The sequence below is a fragment of the Castor canadensis genome, chromosome 10 (assembly GCF_047511655.1).
Source record: "Castor canadensis chromosome 10, mCasCan1.hap1v2, whole genome shotgun sequence".
In the NCBI taxonomy this organism is placed as follows: domain Eukaryota; kingdom Metazoa; phylum Chordata; class Mammalia; order Rodentia; family Castoridae; genus Castor; species Castor canadensis.
In genome coordinates, this window is record NC_133395.1 from 67880689 (window position 1) to 67900016 (window position 19328).

Consider the following 19328-nt stretch of genomic DNA (forward strand, 5'->3'; position numbering starts at 1 on the left):
GATTTAAACACATTTTCTTATGAGTAACTACTCCATTTAACCATATTAAATGATATCAACATCTCATTTCACAGAGAGGAAACAGGTTTCAAGAAGTTAGAGCCCTTATCCAAGAGCAAGGACCTAGCAAGTAGGTGATAATAGATTCAAACTCCAGTACCTCCAGAGCTAGAACCATTATTCTCTATGAAATATTGACCCAGAATTGGGAGAGAACAGAGGTACATGATGCAAAAACTGTTCAGGAACCTAAATATCCATGCTCATATGGCTTTGCCTATTTGTCCTCTTCGATCTTGACATAGATTAAATGTGAGTAGGATTCCTTAAAGGCAAAACACTCTCTAAGATGCCTATTTGCTATGATTTACTCTAAATATCACTTTTACCAACATGCACATTATCACTGCTGTCATCAGCAGTAACCTGGTCTCCAGTCTAGAACATAGCCTGTACAGCTCTCTAGTACTGAAAGAAGCAATCTGTTCTAAAAACAAAAGAATAATATCCTTTGATATGATCTTGACAAATTGGTTTTCATTTATCAGTTGGTAAGACACTAAGGTTAAATTCCCTTGCTTCCAATGGGGGGGAGGAAGAAGGAAGGAAGGTAGGAAGTAAAGGGAAGGAAGGAAAGGCGGAAGGGACAGAGGGAAGGAGAGGGGGAGGGAGGGAGCGAGGAAGAAAGGAGGGAGGGAGGGAAGACGGATGGGTGGTTTGAGACAATACGAAGTGATAAATACACTTCATTGTTCTTATTTGTTTTTTAAAATAATCAGAATTTTATCTTAAGTGGAATGTGGTAATCTCCACAGTGAAAAAAATTCACTCATTCAAAAAATATACACTGAACAGCTTATTTCTACTCATTAGAAAGGTGATTCTCCAGTCTGCTAAAGTATTCTATGCTTTAGTTTTCATGGAAAATTTTAAATTAAACAAAATCCTATAAAAAGAATGGTACTGCATTGCTAGAAACTTCCTGTTTGATAATTTTAGCTAACTAAATTTAGGTCATAAAGCATCAGATAATCTAGAATTCTAACATTCTACACCCTAATCTTAATCTAAAACTAACATAGCACCCTTCCATATTAAACTTTGAAAATAAATATGTGCCTACTTAATTGTGTATTCCTAAATTTTAAATGTTAATACAATGGTGTTAAAACCATAATGGTATAGGGTTTTTAAATGTCCTCAAACAAATAAACATTTAATATCCCATTAAGTCAGTCTTCCCTTGAGTATGGTCTGCTGACTAAAATCATGACCACTCTGAATTGTTATGATAAATTCAGATTTTGAATTATCAACACCATGTCTTAAAGGACCTAGACTGGTCCTTCTTTTGTTTGTGCTTCAACTCTAGCCCTGGAATGGAAGGGGGAACACAGACTACATTTTCTCCACTCCCATTGCTTCAAGGAAGAGGAATGAGAGGAGAAGTTAAAGGTCTTTATTACTTAGCTGGTTCCCTCATCCCAGATCTTTCTTGAGTATCCTAAATCTCTGGATATTACCTGAGTAGCCTTTGTGGCATGCATTGACATGCTGACTGTCCTGAGAGTGATCTATAGAAGGTTGTATTACACTACTACACTGCATGGTTTTCTGAGGAAATTCAGCTCTGCCTCATGCCTCAATTTCTGTAAACCAAGCAGTTCCTGTTGGGACCTATGAACTGAACATTTCCCTACTGAGTTCTGGCAAGATGACTCAGGTTCAGTCTTTTCCTATAACATGCACTGACCACCAGAGAACCACAGGACCTTGCCACATCAAATGGTAAGAAGCCAGACTGCCACCAACAACCCCACTGCCAATCCCACTGTTTCTCTTTTTCCTAGTAAACTAGACTCAGGGAGAGATAAGCAAGCCAATTGGTCAAGTAGATGCCCCAGCAAGGAATGAGACTGCAGTTCTTACCAGGATAAATCCCCAGACTTTAGGAGGGATTTTTATGCAGTTTCTTTCATTTCAATTAAGGGGGTGGTAATGCTATGGGGTACACCACCCTTATCTCTTTCTGTTATTTATTCCCACATAACACCAAGGCAGCACTGCCCTGATATCATAGCTCTTGTCCCATCTGCCTTCCCAGTGTTTGCTCATTATGGACCATGAGGATGGATGGGTAGGTGTTTGTTAAAAAGAATAATTGTAAGATCTCTTAGTAAGCCCCAGCAGGAAATGTTTGACTATAATATCCTGTAAGCTGTCATCAAAAAGTGGATTGGGGGCTCTCAGCATTATCTTTGTTTAGGTTTTAAGCATATGCTGAGAACACAGGAGGAGCTACCATTAACTTAGTGTCTCTTAGGGGTCCAGTGTAATATGACTCTCTACTAAGGAAAATAGCTTACAGTATTGGTATTTCCTTGGAAGAGAAGTAGAATTCTGACTAGAAACTGCTGTTTTATTCCCTGATTTGTAAAAAAACAAAACAAACAAAGCAGAAGTCCAGCAGGAAGGGCGACTTTGTCCTCTTCTTTTCATCTTCATTGATTTGGTATCTTCACACAGAACTGTTTTTTACAAAGAGACTTCCAAGTTCAGATCCCTGACAGCTTTGAGGTCTGAATAATAGACCCTTGGAGGCTGCCATTGGTTATAAGGTGACTTGCTCTTTGTTTGGGGTGTTGTTTAGTATTTGAGTAAGTACTGACAGTAACAGAGGGCAAGACAAGAGATCTCTTTACAGAGGTGCACATCTGTCACTTGAAATTCAGGCCGGTAAGTGTGGCATCTGTTAAGTGTGGCACATCCTCAGAGCCAGCATCACAGGACAGAATATGATAGAGCACTCAAATATCCCTGAGTGAAAATGTTATGGGAGAGGTAGGAAAAAATAGTAAGAACTTCCAAGTCATCCACAAATATTTTTAAAAAGAAGTTCTCTGACTCATTTGCACTATGATCTTTCCTTCCTTGGTTCCTACCATAGTGACATTAATGCATGTAATTGGGCTTCCACTTTGACTCTGAGAAATCATGTCATCTGTTTATAAACAGAAAGAGAAATTTTGAAATGTTCCCATTGTGGGAACAGAACAAACATTTTGTGACATAAGCTCCCTCAAGCTTTGTTTTCTTCAGGCTTTTTAGTTACCATGAATAGTTTACTATCTAGATGTATTTTCACTTAGTTAATAGCACCCTCTAGTTTTTCAAATGACTTGTTTTTTTAAAAATTTAATGACTGTTGCCGCAAAAGACAAAATTTATTTTTACACTAACATGCTTGTTTCAGATAGAAATCAGTAGCCTAGCAATCAAACAGGTTATGTGGTGACATAGAAATATTTGAAATGATATTCCAATATGCTGTTATAAAAAAGAATCTAACCCATTATCTAATAAGCATCTATAGTTCAAATTAAATAAAAAGCGATGGCATGAGTTCTTAGTTTCATCAGACTCTGTTTTTTCTCTGTTCCGTGCCTTTCAAAGGTCAGAAGTGAGGTAAGATTATGGGTAGTCAAGACAGGCATATTTAATGTCTCCTTAGACTCCTCTACCCTCCCCACAAAAAGCTGGCAGTATATCAGAATTACGAGTCTGTTATTAGTCTTCTTAGGAACGCTTAGAAGTCATCTAGTCTACACTTCCAATTGAAGTGTCATTCCTAAGAACAGAATCTTCTGAGATATTAAGTAAGTTGCAAGTTAAAATATCATGCTGCACGGAATTCATGGCTGCTTCTACACAAGTCCTTCCCAATGGGCCTTCTGCTGTCTAAAGCAATTAGCTCTACTGCCTTTCTTCCTCTGCCTAATAACTCAAAATATTTGAAGTTAGCCATTTTTGTGAATGTTAATAATCACATTTGGCTTTCTAGTTTGGTGAAAGCAGGTATAGTGATAGTGCAATTTACCTATAAGGAGTTATAAAACAAAAATGTTTTTATTGTTTAGCAGGCACTTTAAAATATATTTCATTTTATAGTACAAACTTGAAAGTGACTGACCAGGTTTCCATTCATTGCCAAAATTTCTTTGGAGTACATATGATGGAATGCACTCTAGACCTTGGACTGGACTCTGTACTTCCATTCCAGTTTTAGAGTAACACAAATTGCCAGATTATTCTTTACTTTGAACTGTAGGCTCTTTTTCTATATCTTTCTTATCAATTTCTGTTTTCTGGAGCAGACCAAATCTGTGTCCTCTTGTGCACAACAGATTTAAGCGACCATGATAATCAATTTTGGTGAATTTTTTGATAATATGAACAGGAAGCAACAATTGTCATTTTATACAATTGGGGCACTAGGCTTTTATTGGAAGTCATATAATACAAACCTCTGTTCAAAGTGTAGTACCTGAAAGCTAAAGAGATTAGAAAAGATTACTTGGCTAAGTATAGAGCTAATGATATTAGGTTGAGCCAGGCACCTCCCTCACCTGACAGTCCAGTTCTTATCACTGTGCCTTCTGCTGAACTTAAAATGCTTTTGCCATTCAATGACTGCATACATACCTCTTCTAATATCTGGAAATCAGGAAAACTTCAAGAAAACAAAAATAAGCTACACTGCAAGATCTTAAGAATAAGCAAGTGTTGCACAAGTACACTGCATGTAGGAAATTCAGATCCAATCCTGATTTCTCCAATAACTAGTAGCATAGCATTAGTTGCACTGCCTCCTTGGACTTTAGTGTTCTTGGGTAATCTATGGTTATCTGCTAGAATCTAAGGATATTCCAAAGGTAGTAGGAAAAAGCACCAAAACTGTAATAGAGGAAAGTATTTCCATGTGTTTCAGTAATTTTCCTCATTGGATAAAATATATTCTAAGTTTTCCACTATTTCTAAAATCCAGGACATGAATCATTCCTCATTCAATTGTGACAAACTCCTTTCTTAAACATAAGAGAGAATATTATTACATCCCCAATTATTTTCTAGCTGAATGTTCAGGAGTGATTTATTAATAAATTAAGCCTCAAAGGGAAGGCTAAGATGCAAACATCAAATGTAGACTGAAGCAGTGGTCTACAACTAACTTCAAAATAGAGACTACATTTAATTTACATGAAATCAGTCTTCATTTGTGTTATAAACTTAAATGCAACTTGAAATTTTAAAGCAAAATTGTGGATAATTTTAAATAGCTATTGATAATTTTACTAGCAATGTACTATAAATCTACTACTCTTATTTATTTCAAAGTTTTATTATCAAAATTTTCAAACATACAGAAAAAATAAAGGAAAAGTAACTCATACATTATCTATAATCAATGCATGACAGCTACTACTTTATTTTTATCTATCTTTTTATCCATTCATCAATATCAGTCTTAAAACTTTTACTACATATATTCAAAATTAAGTTATAGCATGACTCTTTGGGAGGGCTGTCCCAGGACATAAAATATTAGCACATAAATCCATGTAATCATTACCAGGTCAGCAAACTATGATTACCCAGTTATAGTGGGCTCCTGGTGAGTTTTTCTAGAGAGCTTCATGGGAACATAGTCATGCTCCCTCATTAATTTCAAAGTTTAAATTATTTATTTTCAAGTCTTTTTCAGAATAAGTGAGTGGTAATAGCTACAGATGTTTATAAATGTCCATTATGTGATTGAGAAATTTCTCTTCTATTCATATTTTGCTGAATGTTTCTTTCATGAATGAATGCTAAATTTTGTCAAACGATTATCCTGAATCTGTTGAAATAATATTTTTTCAGCAATAATGGGTAAATTATTGTTGCTTAAGTGTAAAACAACCTTGCATTCCTTGGAAAAACAGCATTTGGTTATGTCATCACAATTTTATGTGTCACTAATATATAAATTACTGTTTTATATATTACTGTTTAACTCACTAGTATTTATTGAATATTCTGTGCATATTCATATGGGCTGTTGTCATGTAGTTTTCTTTTATCTTTTTAAAACCAGAGTAGTAATTTTTCACTTAGGTGTTCTTTCCCGCTGTACTCATTTAAGATTTTGATTAGTCTTAGTATTATTTCTTACAAAAATGTTTGGTAGGACTTCCCATGAAGCCAACTGAACCTGAGGCTTTCTTGTTGGAAGGTTATTAACAATAAATTCATTTTCTTTAAGAAGTTATCAGATAATTCAAGTTATTCTCTATCTTCTTGAGAAAACCTGGAAATTTATGCCTCAGACAAAAATCTACATTTCATTGAAGTTGTGGGATTTCTGGGCTTCAAGTTGGTCAGTCACTTACTATCCTTATCAGTTCTGTAGGACCTGTACTGATATTCCTTTAATATTTGGTATTAGTAATTTATATTAGATGTCCTTTGCTTCTTGATCATTCTAGCTATAATTTTATCAATTTTATTGACCATTTCAAAGAACTAGATTTTGTTTTATTGATTGATTTTTCTGGCCCTTTATTTAATATGTTTAAAAATATTTTAAGAGGGTTCCCTACTATTTGTAAGACTTTCATTTATCATATTCTAAGTTCAAACAATATTGCTCTATGTGTAGTGCAAGAACCTGAGACAGTATGCTTCTAATTCCCGCTGTCATTTTCTAAGCTAATGTCTAAACATATTTACATATGTTATATATAAGCTATAATTCACAGCTACTGTTTTGCATTAGATAGTCTGCTACAAAAATTCAAAATATATATTTTATGTTTATTTTCATTTTGATCATTTCTGGAGTTACATATTTCTTTCTTTTTACCTAAGTTTCTAGTTTCTATCTAATATAACATACATCTTCCCTAGACATTTCTTCAGTATTTCTTATAGCCTGAATATCATAATAAACTGTCTCAGCTTTTGATTGTCTGAAAAAAAAAACTTTAGCTCACCATTTCTGAGAGCTATTTGTGCTATGTTCAGAATTCTGGGTTAACTTCATTCTCTTCTGTCTTGGATAGATTTTTTTGTGTCTGGATGTCACTTCATTGTCTTCTGTCTTGGATAGATTTTGACAAAAGTTTGTCTTCGGTCTTATGCATCCTTCTTTGCATGCAAATTATATTTTTATTTTCTTGGCTGCTTTTTTATTTAGTCATGAATACGATGCATCATTGTGTGATGTACGTGTGCACATGTGTGCATGTGTGAGTTTTGCAGGGTTATTTTTCCTGTCTATGCAGCAGGAAGCAATAGACGCACCCAGAACTGACATGGAAAAGTGTACATGACTTCTTTTAAAATATTGTGGTAGGAGGTTCGGGCAATACAGTTAGAAGTTGAGCTGATTTGGGGTTCTGTTTTGGCTACAGTCAGTTTCAGTATGCCAGATGCTTCTACCATTGTTGGCAATGAGGATTACTCTCAGTATTCTTACTTCATCCACAACTTTTAATCTTTTCTATATACCTGTGCCTTAAATTGCTGTCTGATGATTAGGGGCAGAAAAACTCTCTGTTATCCTGAACCAGCCAGACTTAGGAAGTCCTCTGTGCATTAGTGGTAGAGATGTTTCCATGATACATACCCTCATTTTCATGGCAGTTAGAATTTGCAAGCAATAAACACTACAGAGTTTCCTTCTCCTCCACTAGTGATAAGAAACCTCTAGTGGTATTGGTTTAAGTCTGAGGTCCAGGACTCTTTCTTCTGTCTCCCCAGAATGTTTTGCCCCTTAAGAGACAGGAGCCTGGACAGGGATCTGTGCCTTTCCCACAGAAGCAGCCTCTTTGCACTGCCAGGCTTACACTATAATTTTTCTCTTGAGCAGTAGTTTGAGACTGTGGAGAAAAGCATGCAAATGGATAGAAACCCCTCTGTGTCTATGCCTCCCAGGGCTCAGTCCACCTTAAGCTTGCTCACACTCAGTCTTTAGAAATTTATTTAAAATGTGTTGCTGAATTCTTCTTACTCTCTTGCATGGTGCCAGTGGGTCTTTGCCCTGTGCATTGTGAGCTAAAGGCTCACAACATATTTGTTTATAGGAACATGCTTCTTCTTGAAGTTTAGGCCCCTTGATTTCTATCTCTCGATAAATACATGAAAAGTTATTACTCTTACAGTTAATATGATATAAACTTGCTGTTAGTATAGGGACAGCATTCTTTCCAACTTTCTACATTTTCAGCAGTTATAAACATGATACTACACATTTTACATTCCAGACTATTATTATCTTAAGGATGTCTTACTGCTTGCTTTTTATTAATACAGTTATATTGTAAATATATCATATTTATCTTTTTAATATTTCCTGATTCTAGAATCAGGAAATTTCCTGAATCTAGATTCCTGATTTCTTATTTATGTCACTTTCATCATTAGAATCTAAAAAATAGCTTTATGTATTTTTAATAAGATCATGGAAATAAAATAATGACCTACATTAATACTTTATAAGCACTGCATTGAATATTTAAATGAATTACTTTATTTTAAAATAGAACCATAATATATGAAAAGTATTTAGTTTTCTCTGGATATAACTTTGAAGCATTTCTAGATATAAATTACTTTAACGAATTGTCATGAATGATATATTCTTTCTCTAAGACTGAAGTCAGGTCTCCAAAAGTATTAATTGCTTAAGAAACACAGCAGGGTAACTTGATTAATTGTTGGAACCAAGTATGTGGCAAGATACACTGTTTACCATGAATTTTTAAGTATTTTTGACTTGGGGGAAAATGTATCTCAAGGTATTTTCCTACAGGAAAATATTATGACATTTTCCATAAGAAAATATGTATGTATAGTTATAGGTGAGTTCAAGTTTAATTAAAACATTATACTTTTCTGAACATACCAAAAGGATAAAATTAAGTGAGACTGACCTTATAGCCTCTTCTAGAATTATCTTAGCACCCTCAACGTCTTAGAAAGTGTTTGGGACCCAATATTATTATCTATTAAGCAGATATTTTATCTAGTATAAATAAATGATCTCTTGGAGCATTCAGATCAACAATTATTAAACTGCATACCTGGTGTTTCAGTGATTTGCTTGAAAGCCACACTTACAATGAAGTTTCTATAATTGCAGGTTTTATATGGGGAGAAATTAAACAGATGTGGGATGGCGGACTTCAAGATTACATCCATGACTGGTGGAATCTAATGGATTTTGTGATGAACTCCTTGTATTTAGCAACAATCTCCTTGAAGATTGTCGCATTTGTCAAGGTAACTTCTATTTATATTGTTGGCAAAGCAGAAGTCTGATATTTAAGAATATTCCTTCAACTTCTATTAATTTTATTAAGTTAGCTATATCTTTGTATGTAGTATTCATTAGTTTATGTGTTATAGGTAGAAATAAAATATAAAGATAAGGTATACTCAATAGTCACAAAACAAATTTTAATATACTCTTAGAGTAACCACCCAATCACCTTGCCTCTAAATAAAATGGTGCCTCAAAATTATTCAGAATAGCTGCTTTTTTAGTTCTATTACTTTCTACTTCTAATGAAATTCTAACTCAAACACTTTTAAACTTTGTCAACCAAAATCTGTTTTTATCAGTTATAACTAATTGATAAAACCTCACAGCCAGATCAAAATATTACTCTTTCAAAGCATTGAAATTATTATTTCAGTTTAAACTAATATAGTTTGATATAATTAGACCAGATTATATTTTCTTTCTCCTCATCCCATTCAACACGACAGTGCCTGAAATCTAACACACTCATTATGCCCCCAGACTTTGTACAACATCAATCTTTTTCCCAACCACATAATTTACATAAAACATTTTTGTCCTGCAATGACTATCAGGATCATTGCATATTTTGGAGGAGTTTTCAAACCACAGTATTATCATCCCCTCTTCCCTGTCTTCGTTTTGTCTCTTTCTTTTGCTCTGCTTTTAAAAATAATTTGCTTGAAAATGAGTAGTGAATTGTTTAAAAAGAGATAATACGTAATTGGGTACCACATGAATAATGCATGCAATTAAATGATCTGAACTAGTAAATACTAATGTGTAAGTGAATTCTCATTCATTTAGTCTAGTTCTTAAAATAGTGGGCTGAGCCTCTGTGCAATATTCAGATAAAACAGGATCAAAACTGCCCACATTTGGAAAAGCCAGAGTTCCAATCATTTTTTAAAATTAAAATGTTACCAATGCTCACCAAAATAGTAAGGAAAGCAATTTCTATCAATTTTATGGAAAGCGTGCTCTTTTAAGAATGTAAGCATAATTTGGTGTTTCTAACTATATACATCAATGCTAATATGACCTTGAACAGTTTATTAAGACTGTAGAAGAAAATAATTTATCCCAAGAAGAATATCCATATATATATGGCAGATTGTCCATCTGTTTTTATGTGTATAGTTGTGCGATCCTTAGATACATCAATGAAATTTTTTAATCTTCCTCTACTAAAAACTAATGCATATAGTTATTTATGGCCCTATGCTATCATGAAATTCTGGGATAATTTGACAGTGGCAGCTCTTCTCAAACTTCCAGGTGCATAAGAATCATCAGGAGGGCTTGCTTAAACATTTATTTCTTTTCTCCATCCCCAGCTTTTAAATTAGGACTATTAGGAGATCTAAAATTTTCCCTTTAACAAACTCACAAGTGTTTTTGGCATAACTAATCTAAGGATGGCACTTACTATTCTTTTGGTTTTATTTTATTTATTTTTAATTAACATGTAATAATTGCACATATTTATGGGGTACAATGTGTATTTCAACACATGCATGCAATGAGTACTGGCCGAATTGGAGTAATTATCATTTCCATATCCTTATATTTGTGTTGGAGTCTTTAAGGACCATTTTTATGGTTCTTCCTAAAATTAGATTATTTCAAACTGTCATCACCCTACTGTTCTGTAGAACATTAGAAGTTCAAATTGAGAAATATTTTTCATAAATGGTAATAACTGAAAAGAAACACTTCAATTATTTACTGCCTATCTGCTTTTGGCAATGCAGTAGTTCCAATGGTTGATAAATAGCATTTTATCAACATACACATATCAAATATATGTATGTGTATACATATACACAAATATATATATAAATATTTCCTATTGTATATAAATATGCTATATTTTGGTACCAATTTTCCAACCTCCCTAAAACCCCTCCCCCTTATTTCCTACCTTTCCTACCCTCTGGTAATGTCTATTCTATTCTCTTCTACTTTCAAATTGTCATTTTTAGCTTCTATATATGAGAGAGACATGCAATATTTGTCTTTCTGTGCCTGGATTATTTAACTTAACATAATATCCTCCAGTCATCTATGTATACGCAAATGACAATATTAGATTAATTTTTATGGCTGAATAATATTCTACTATGTATCTGTACTACATTGAGTATAGTATCTATGCCACAGAGTGTGAAAATATCACTGATATGTTGATTTCATTTCATTTGGATATATACCCAGAAGTGGGATAGTTGGGTTTTATGATAAACCTATTTTTAGTGTTTTAAGGAACTTCCATACTGTTCTCCATAATGGTCATATTGACTTATATTCCAACCAGCAGTTTTTAAGAGATCCCTTTTGTTGGCATTCTCATCACCATTTGTTATTTTCTGCTTTTTTGATTATAGCTATTCTGACTGGAGTGAAATGATATATGATTTTGCTTTTGATTTGCATCTCCCTCATAATTAGTGATGTTGAACATTTTTTTCACATACTTGTTAGCCATTTGTAGTTCTTCTTTTTAGAACTATCTATTCAGATCATTTGCCCATTTTTAAGTTGGATTACTTGGTTTATGTTGTTGACAGTTTTTTATGACACTTTGAAGAATGCTGTACTATTCAATAGCTTTAAATAACATTGTATTATTGAAAGAAAATTGTTGCTATTTAATAGCTCAAAGAAGTGTAAAGTTATATCCAAAACAACTTTGACTTTTCTGTTTAAGATATGTAATATTTTATTTGTTACATTTATATGATATTTATATGGGTCTTTTTTCTAACAATCTATAGATATGGGATTCCAACTTAGTCTAAAAGCTATAAATTCTATACATAACAAAATATTTTACTATGCTGCGTGCTGGTGGCTCATGCTTGTAATTCTTAGCTACTCAGGAAGCAGAGATCAGGAGGATCTCAGTTTGAAGCCAACCCAGGAAAATAGTTCTGCAAGACCCTACCTTGAAAAACCCTTCCTAAAAAGGACTGGTGGAGTGGCTCAAGGTGTAGGCCAAGTTCAAGCCCCAGTACCACACATAAAAAATAAATTTATAAACTATGTTACTATTAAAATATTTTTTCTTATACTATAGGGAAGATTTATGCTTAGAATTAAGCCCAAGTAGGTGAGCACCCCTAATGATGGAAGAAGAAGGGCAGAAGAGGGCAAAGTTTATGGAGCAGTACACAGCAATTATCGTAATTATCACAGATGATAATGACTAAACAACATGAAATTTTTAGGATCTTGGTTTGCGTACTAGTCATAAGAGTTCAGCTATGGTTGTAACTATAGATTATGAAAAATTCTTTCTGAAGATTTGCATTTATTATAGTACGTGTGTTTGAGTTGTATGGTTAGATTTAATGGCATGCACTTTTAGAGTCACATTTCCTGAACTCAATTTTTTTACCCTATCATTCACTAGATTAATGACTTTAGATTAATCTAGATCTTCACTGATTTTTGTCTCATCTCCAAAATAAAGGAAATAGTAATTTATACCTTAGGCTGTTGGTAGGAGAAGTGAATGAGATGATAAGTACATGCTACAGAGTAAATACTCTTTGTTAGTGTCTCTTCTTTTTCTTTTACTCCTGTGTTCTTGATTTGTAATATCTTTGCTGTGTCTCCGCACTTGTTTTCAATCAAAAAAGAGTTTGAGCTCTGGATTTACACATTCCTTTACCATGTCTAATCTTTGTGACTTGGGAGAAAATTTTTTAATATTTGTCTCAACTTTATTATCTTTAAAGTGTTGCTGAGAGTTAAAATAGTGCATACCATGGGAGTCTGTGATGTCATGCGTACTTGCTAATTCATCCTTTCTTACCTAAGATTCTAATACAATGAAAGCAAAGAGTTATTATATCTAGGTAGATAATTCAATCAATAGCCATTGATTGGGCCATACTAGGAAGTCAGGTTTGGATCTTGTTTCTGAGGATGGAAGCATTCTTGAGATGTAGGCACTGCCTTCAAGTAGCTCACAGTCAAATGGATGAAAGACAAATGAATATATATAAGGTCCCTAGAAGGTGTTCAGGTCAACAACAGGGTAATGGTATATCAGGAGCTGAATTTTATGGTTATGGAAGCAATGGAAATGTAGTGGAATGGAATGGAAATATATAGAGGACAGAGTGAATAGACATCTATCATCTTCATGAACATGCAGAGGAATCTGAGAGATAAAAGACACAATGTGAAAAAAGTCAAAGTACTTAAAACAGAGTTCAATATCTATGAGGGATGATCCCAAAATTGATAGGACAGGGAGGGAATGGGGAGGACTTTCTACATCCAGATATAGAAATTGAGTTTTACCCTATAAATGATGATGATCCATTAATGATATTCAAACACAGAATGGTTCAAATGATAATGAGCACTTAAAATAGAACAGTAGATATAGAGAATGCTGATAATAGACTGTATTTAAGAAAACTTCAGGAAGTAAGATCCACAAGGTGATATAATAAATATAAAGTATGAAGTCGATGGACTCATCCTAATATTGTTTCTGAGTTAAATATTAGGTTCACTTATTGTTCTTCAAACAAAATTAGCAAATAGTTATAATAGAGCCTCTCTGGGATTATACAGTTCCTTGCTGATATGCACATGTGCATAAACAGGAACAAAATCCAGTTGTATAACTTTTGACTAAGTTGTGACCCAGATCACAGAAACCTTGTGTCATCCTACCAAGAAATTTTTTTTCATAATTGTTATATTCCAATGGAGAGCCCTTCAGCTTCAGAATATGTCTGGCACAGTGGCCACCCTTAATAATTTTTTTGATGCATAATAAAATGCCATAGACCTGGTGGCTTAAATAATAGAAATTTATTTCTCACAATTCTGGAGGCTGTATTGTTGAGTCACTGTGCTAACATGAGCAGTTTCTGGTGAGGACTGGCTTCTTTGCTTCTAGACTGTCGCCTTCTCCAGTGTCTTTGCATGACAGGAAGACAGACAAATAAAGAGACAGAAAAAAAGAGATTAAAAGCTCTATGGTGTATTTTTTTATTGTTTTATTATTCATATGTGCATACAAGGCTTGGGTCATTTCTCCCCCCTGCCCCCACCCCCTCCCTTACCACCCATTCCACCCCCTCCCTCTCCCCCCCACCCCCTCAATACCCAGAAGAAACTATTTTGCCCTTATCTCTAATTTTGTTGAAGAGAAAGTATAAGCAATAATAGGAAGGAACAAGTGTTTTTGCTGGTTGAGATAAGGATAGCCAAACAGGGATTTGACTCACATTAATTTCCTGTGTGTGTGTGTGTGTATGTGTCACCTTCTAGGTTAATTCTTTTCGATCTAACCTTTTCTCTAGTTCCTGGTCCCCTTTTCCTATTGGCCTCAGTTGCTTTTAAGGTATCTGCTTTAGTTTCTCTGCGTTAAGGGCAACAAATGCTAGCTAATTTTTTAGGTGTCTTACCTATATGATGTATCTTCTTATAAGGACATTAATCCTATCATGAAGGCCACACCCTCATGACCTCATCTATACTTACTTACCTCCCAAGGGGACTCTCTCAAAGTGACCATCACACTGGGATGGAGGTGGTCATATCAGTTTGGGAAGTAAAGGCAGCCCATGGCACTCATCCTTTTGCAATTCATCCACTTGTAGTGGACTGGGGGTATCTCTTTAAAAAGAAACACAAAATAGGGCTGGTAGAAAGGCCCAAGTGGTAAAGCAGCTGCCTAGCAAGCATGAGGCCCTGAATTCAAACCCTAGTACCACAAACAAATAAATACAGAATAACCTGTGTTAGTCAAGTTTCTGTCATTTTAAACAAATACCTGAGATTAGCTTTTAAACAAAAAGATTTATTTTGGCTCACAGATCTGAAAGCTTCAGTTCATAATCAATGGCTTTTGTTGTTTTTTTATTGTTTAACATAATGTGTTAAGGCAACACATTATGGCCAGGGAGAGAAAGAAACAAGTTTCACACAATCCCTTTGGGGCACACCCCAATGACTTAAGACTTCCTGCCAGGACTCACCTCCTAAAGGCTCCACAACCGTCCAATACCACCATACTCTGAAGACAAAGCCTTTAGCTCACGGGCTTTTGGAAGACATTCTAGATCCAAACTATAACATTGCCCTTTATCCAAGGCCATGGTGGAATTTAGACTCTGAATCCATACTTGATCCAAGTACTGTTTGTACTTGTCCTTTTTGGAGCAAGTTACTTAATTTATGCCTCAAATTTCTTTTCTGAAAAATGGTAATAATAATGAAATCCCATAGAATGTTTGTGAAGATTAAATCAATAAAAATTTGATGTCATAAAGGGAACCTAATATAAGCATTCAGTTGCAGCTTTTAATTTGTATATACAATGCAACAGCATTATAACATGCAGAGCAAGCATAAAATTATATATGACTTCAATTTTCTCCTCTTACATATAAGATTTTATGGTGCTTCTTTGAATACTTTGATGCCTTGGCATTTTACAGCTCCTGGACTGTAGATGTTTTTTAAATTTGCTCCTAATTCTCAGGAAGAAAGTTGGTCAATCATTTTTTTCTTCTCACCATATGTAATCAGGAGCTTGTTGATGTCTGGGGACAGAATTTTAAAGTTATCTCAGCCTCATTATGGCTGGTTTACTGCTAAATATTACCCAGTCCATTTTCCATATGTAGGATTTATCACTTATGTTTTTCTTCAGTCATTTGACAGAAATGATTAAATTTCTATACCTTTTGGCTGTGTAATTTAAAAAGTCAGAAAGTTTTTAAAAAATTAAAATGTGAATAAAACCATTTAACAGTCATGATGGGTTTTTATAGCATAAACAACTTCATTCTTCTAAACAGTTCTGATTCTATCTCTCATTGATTCTTCCTTTTATTAGTTAGGAAGGATACAAATACTGTTGCATACATCTTATGAATGATGTAAGCAGAGTCTACTTTGCAAAGTATGGGATTTTCTAAGATATGGAAGAGAACTGTAGAGATTTGAATCCTATTTGATTAATCTAAAATTTTCTGCTACAGAAGAAAATCCTATGCCTTCCTATTGTCTTTTACTACTTAACACATTTACACAAAGACCAAAACTTTCATCTTATAAAATACTCATTAAAACTAATACATATTTTCTACCCAATCTCATATGACAAATGTGCTAGTCAGCATTCTGTTATTGTAACAAATACCTGATATAACTGATTTATAAAGAGTTATTTTGGCACTTTTGGAGGTCTTTGTCCATCTGAAACCATGAGGTATGCAAACTGTTCGCCTCATAGTCAGAAAAGAAAGAAAAACAGAAGAGAACAGGGTTCATAATCCTCTTCAAGGGCATGACACTCATTGGTTTCAAACTTCCCACTGCTTCCCCAAATGTTCTACCACCTCCCAATGGCAGCAAGCTGGAGACCAAGCCTTCGACACATGGACCTTTGGAGGACATTCCAAATCCAGCTATAGTCACAAATATTTTCATACTATATTCACTTAAGTTTTACTCATTTTGATTGACTCCTTAGTTTTCATAAGTATCCATCAGAGGTTATAAAGTATGAGAAGATGAACTAACACATTTTTCTATCCTCAAGGAATTTATGATCCAGTATTATGATTCAATCCATCTTCTTTTAACACTTCTGCCAAGGTCTTCAAGACCTTGCTCCAGCTCCCTCTCAGACTCATCTTATTGTTCCTAAACCCTCTGAGTTCCAACTGCATCAAGCTACACACATTTCTACAAAGGATATGCAGTCTCTAAACACCATGTCTTTGAATATGTCTGTGACTCTTTTCCCTAGAGTGATATTGGAGCTTTTAACAAATATAAGGCACCCTGCTACATGTCCAGCCTTTAAAACCCACGGACAAAGCTCCATTCAGAAAAAACTACTAGTCATTCAGCAGTCTATATACTATTGTACATGTTATTAAAAAGCCATTCTCTTAGAAAGGAATCTCAACAGGAAAGAAGGGTCAGGGCAAAAACTACATTATAGCAGGGGTTAGGTGAAAAGCAAATACTTGAAAGAGTAAAAATAGACTTGGTGATCAAAAATCCTCACAGTGTTTAGAATACCCTGGAATTTTCTATCTAGGATTTTTCTACAGGAGGCTACCAGCTCTGATCATCAGTATCCTTGTGTCCACTCACCACTGCTCAAAGGGAAAGATGAGCGTTACTTAATTAATATCTGCTTCCTTAACTATATTCTAAATCCATATCATGAACTGTATCTTCCTTTCTTGTTACTGTGAATCTGAAGATAGTGTTTGACACAGAGTAGGTACTCAACATATATTTGATGAATGAATAACAGCTGAAGAATCAAAATAATTGGAATTTAAATTCATTCTAAGCAAAGTGCCCAACATTCAAGAGATGGATTTTGGTAAGAATTTGCCAAAATGTGTAATAATATGGGGAATCATTACTACTAAAAGTTTGAGCCACAGCTTTGGTTCCTAACTGGGGACAAGTGACAAGTCAATTTTAAAAAGTCAGAACATAGATTCCAGGGGCTTATTTTGATGTGTAGGGAAGTCAAAATGTCATTCTAAAGACAATGCAGTCCTGAAAGATAGTAAAAAATATTTGACGTGGTCTATTTTCCTCTTTTTAATGTCACTTTGGGAGAAATAAATGATTGGGGAAATAAGGTTGAAGGCAAGGAGAACAGTTTGGAAGCAATCGTATCAACTGAGCAAAGAAGAGAACCTGTTTTAAGGCAGTGAGGGTTCCATGGGAGAGAAGGAAGACCATGCGCAAGATTTGAGTTCAGGGGATTTTTGGAGGGAAGATTTGAGAATGCACAGAAAATTTTGGGTTGGTTGACTTGTGACCATTTATTAAGATTAGAAGGCAAACATGGAGAAAGGGTAGAAGATCCAAAGGTGATGGGTTTTATTTTCAGTCTGTGAGTCTGAGATACTTGTGAGATATCCAACAGAAAAGTCAACCAGAGAGTGGAATGTAATATTGGGCTGTAAGATGAGAGGTCTGGGTGACAGATGTGGAGAAGGAGGCATCTCTGGAAGATTAAACCATGGGAAAATATCGAGGAAAGCTGATGAAATGAGAAGAGGCTTGAAAAGCAAACTCGGCATTTAAGGGCAGGTGAAACAGAGCAACCTGAAAAGGATATGTGAAAACACAGCAGAGAAGTGAAGGTACAAAGGTGAAAAAACCTTAAATTCCAAGTTAATATTTTAATACCCACTAATAGATTTTAAAAATACAATTAATGACTGGAAAATTATGATTATTCTCTACAAATTCAAAGAACATCATGACTTGTTAGAATTTTTTAATTGCTTCATAAAACAATGACTATATTTAAAAACTTGAGAAAATGTATACATGAAGAACAAGAGAAAAATTTTAAAGCAAAGCTTAAAGGAAAGAAATCAAGAAATAATTACTAAATGTTTACATCTTTATTTATCTCAGACATGAAATGAGGTTTCTGGATTAGAGAACAGAAAGTCATTTACTTACATTGCAATCTTAACATCAGTTCCCCATGCCCCAATTCCCGACTAGGGGACGTGATGAGAGCCAGAGGTACCCTGTGTATGCAGGGCTTTGTTCCACAAGGGAGGAAACCAGAAATTATGAATCTTAGAATTTATATGATGCAGCTGAGCCAGCCGCCCATGTTTCCCCTGACAAAGGAAAGAAAAAGACCTTAAATTTATTAAGTAAATACGTTATCTCTGGGGAGCAAGATCCCTAGGTTTATTATCCTGAGAATGTAAACAGATAGCTCCAGGGGGGATATTTTTAAGTCTCTCAGGAGTCTCTCTCTTTAACTTTCAAGGACTGTTTGCCATTGAAACATTATTTAACCCAGATACCAGCAATATTTTGCTCAGAAAGCCTTGACTATCCATAACTTGAATGTATTCATGTAACATTACCAGAAACATTAGACTCTGAATACAATGTAGGTAATTATTACAGGGCAGAATCTAGCATCTCATATTTTTTAAGATTTCACCAGCTGAGATAATTTACTAAAAAGGAGGTATCTATACATACTAGATACGTAGTAGAGCTGGACTCTATCACAATGTGATAATGGATTCTAAATCTGGCTGCCACGAATTGATGTCAAAGCTACAGAAAGGCAGAGCATCTGCCCTATATTTGAAGAACTCTGAATACTTATATGTTGTCATATACACTCTCAATTTTAACCTCATAAGCCCCAGAC

General features: G+C 34.6%; 1 protein-coding gene across 5 annotated transcripts in view; it reads left to right on the top strand.

Annotated features, from left to right (window-relative positions):
- Positions 1 to 19328, top strand: part of Trpc4 (transient receptor potential cation channel subfamily C member 4) — a 222632-nt gene that overhangs the window by 162530 nt on the left and 40774 nt on the right. For all 5 annotated transcript variants that reach the window (XM_074043503.1, XM_074043502.1, XM_074043506.1 and 2 more), the window contains one exon: positions 8963 to 9102. In XM_074043503.1, the coding sequence (XP_073899604.1) occupies positions 8963 to 9102 (140 nt within the window). The remainder of the gene's footprint in view (positions 1 to 8962; positions 9103 to 19328) is intronic.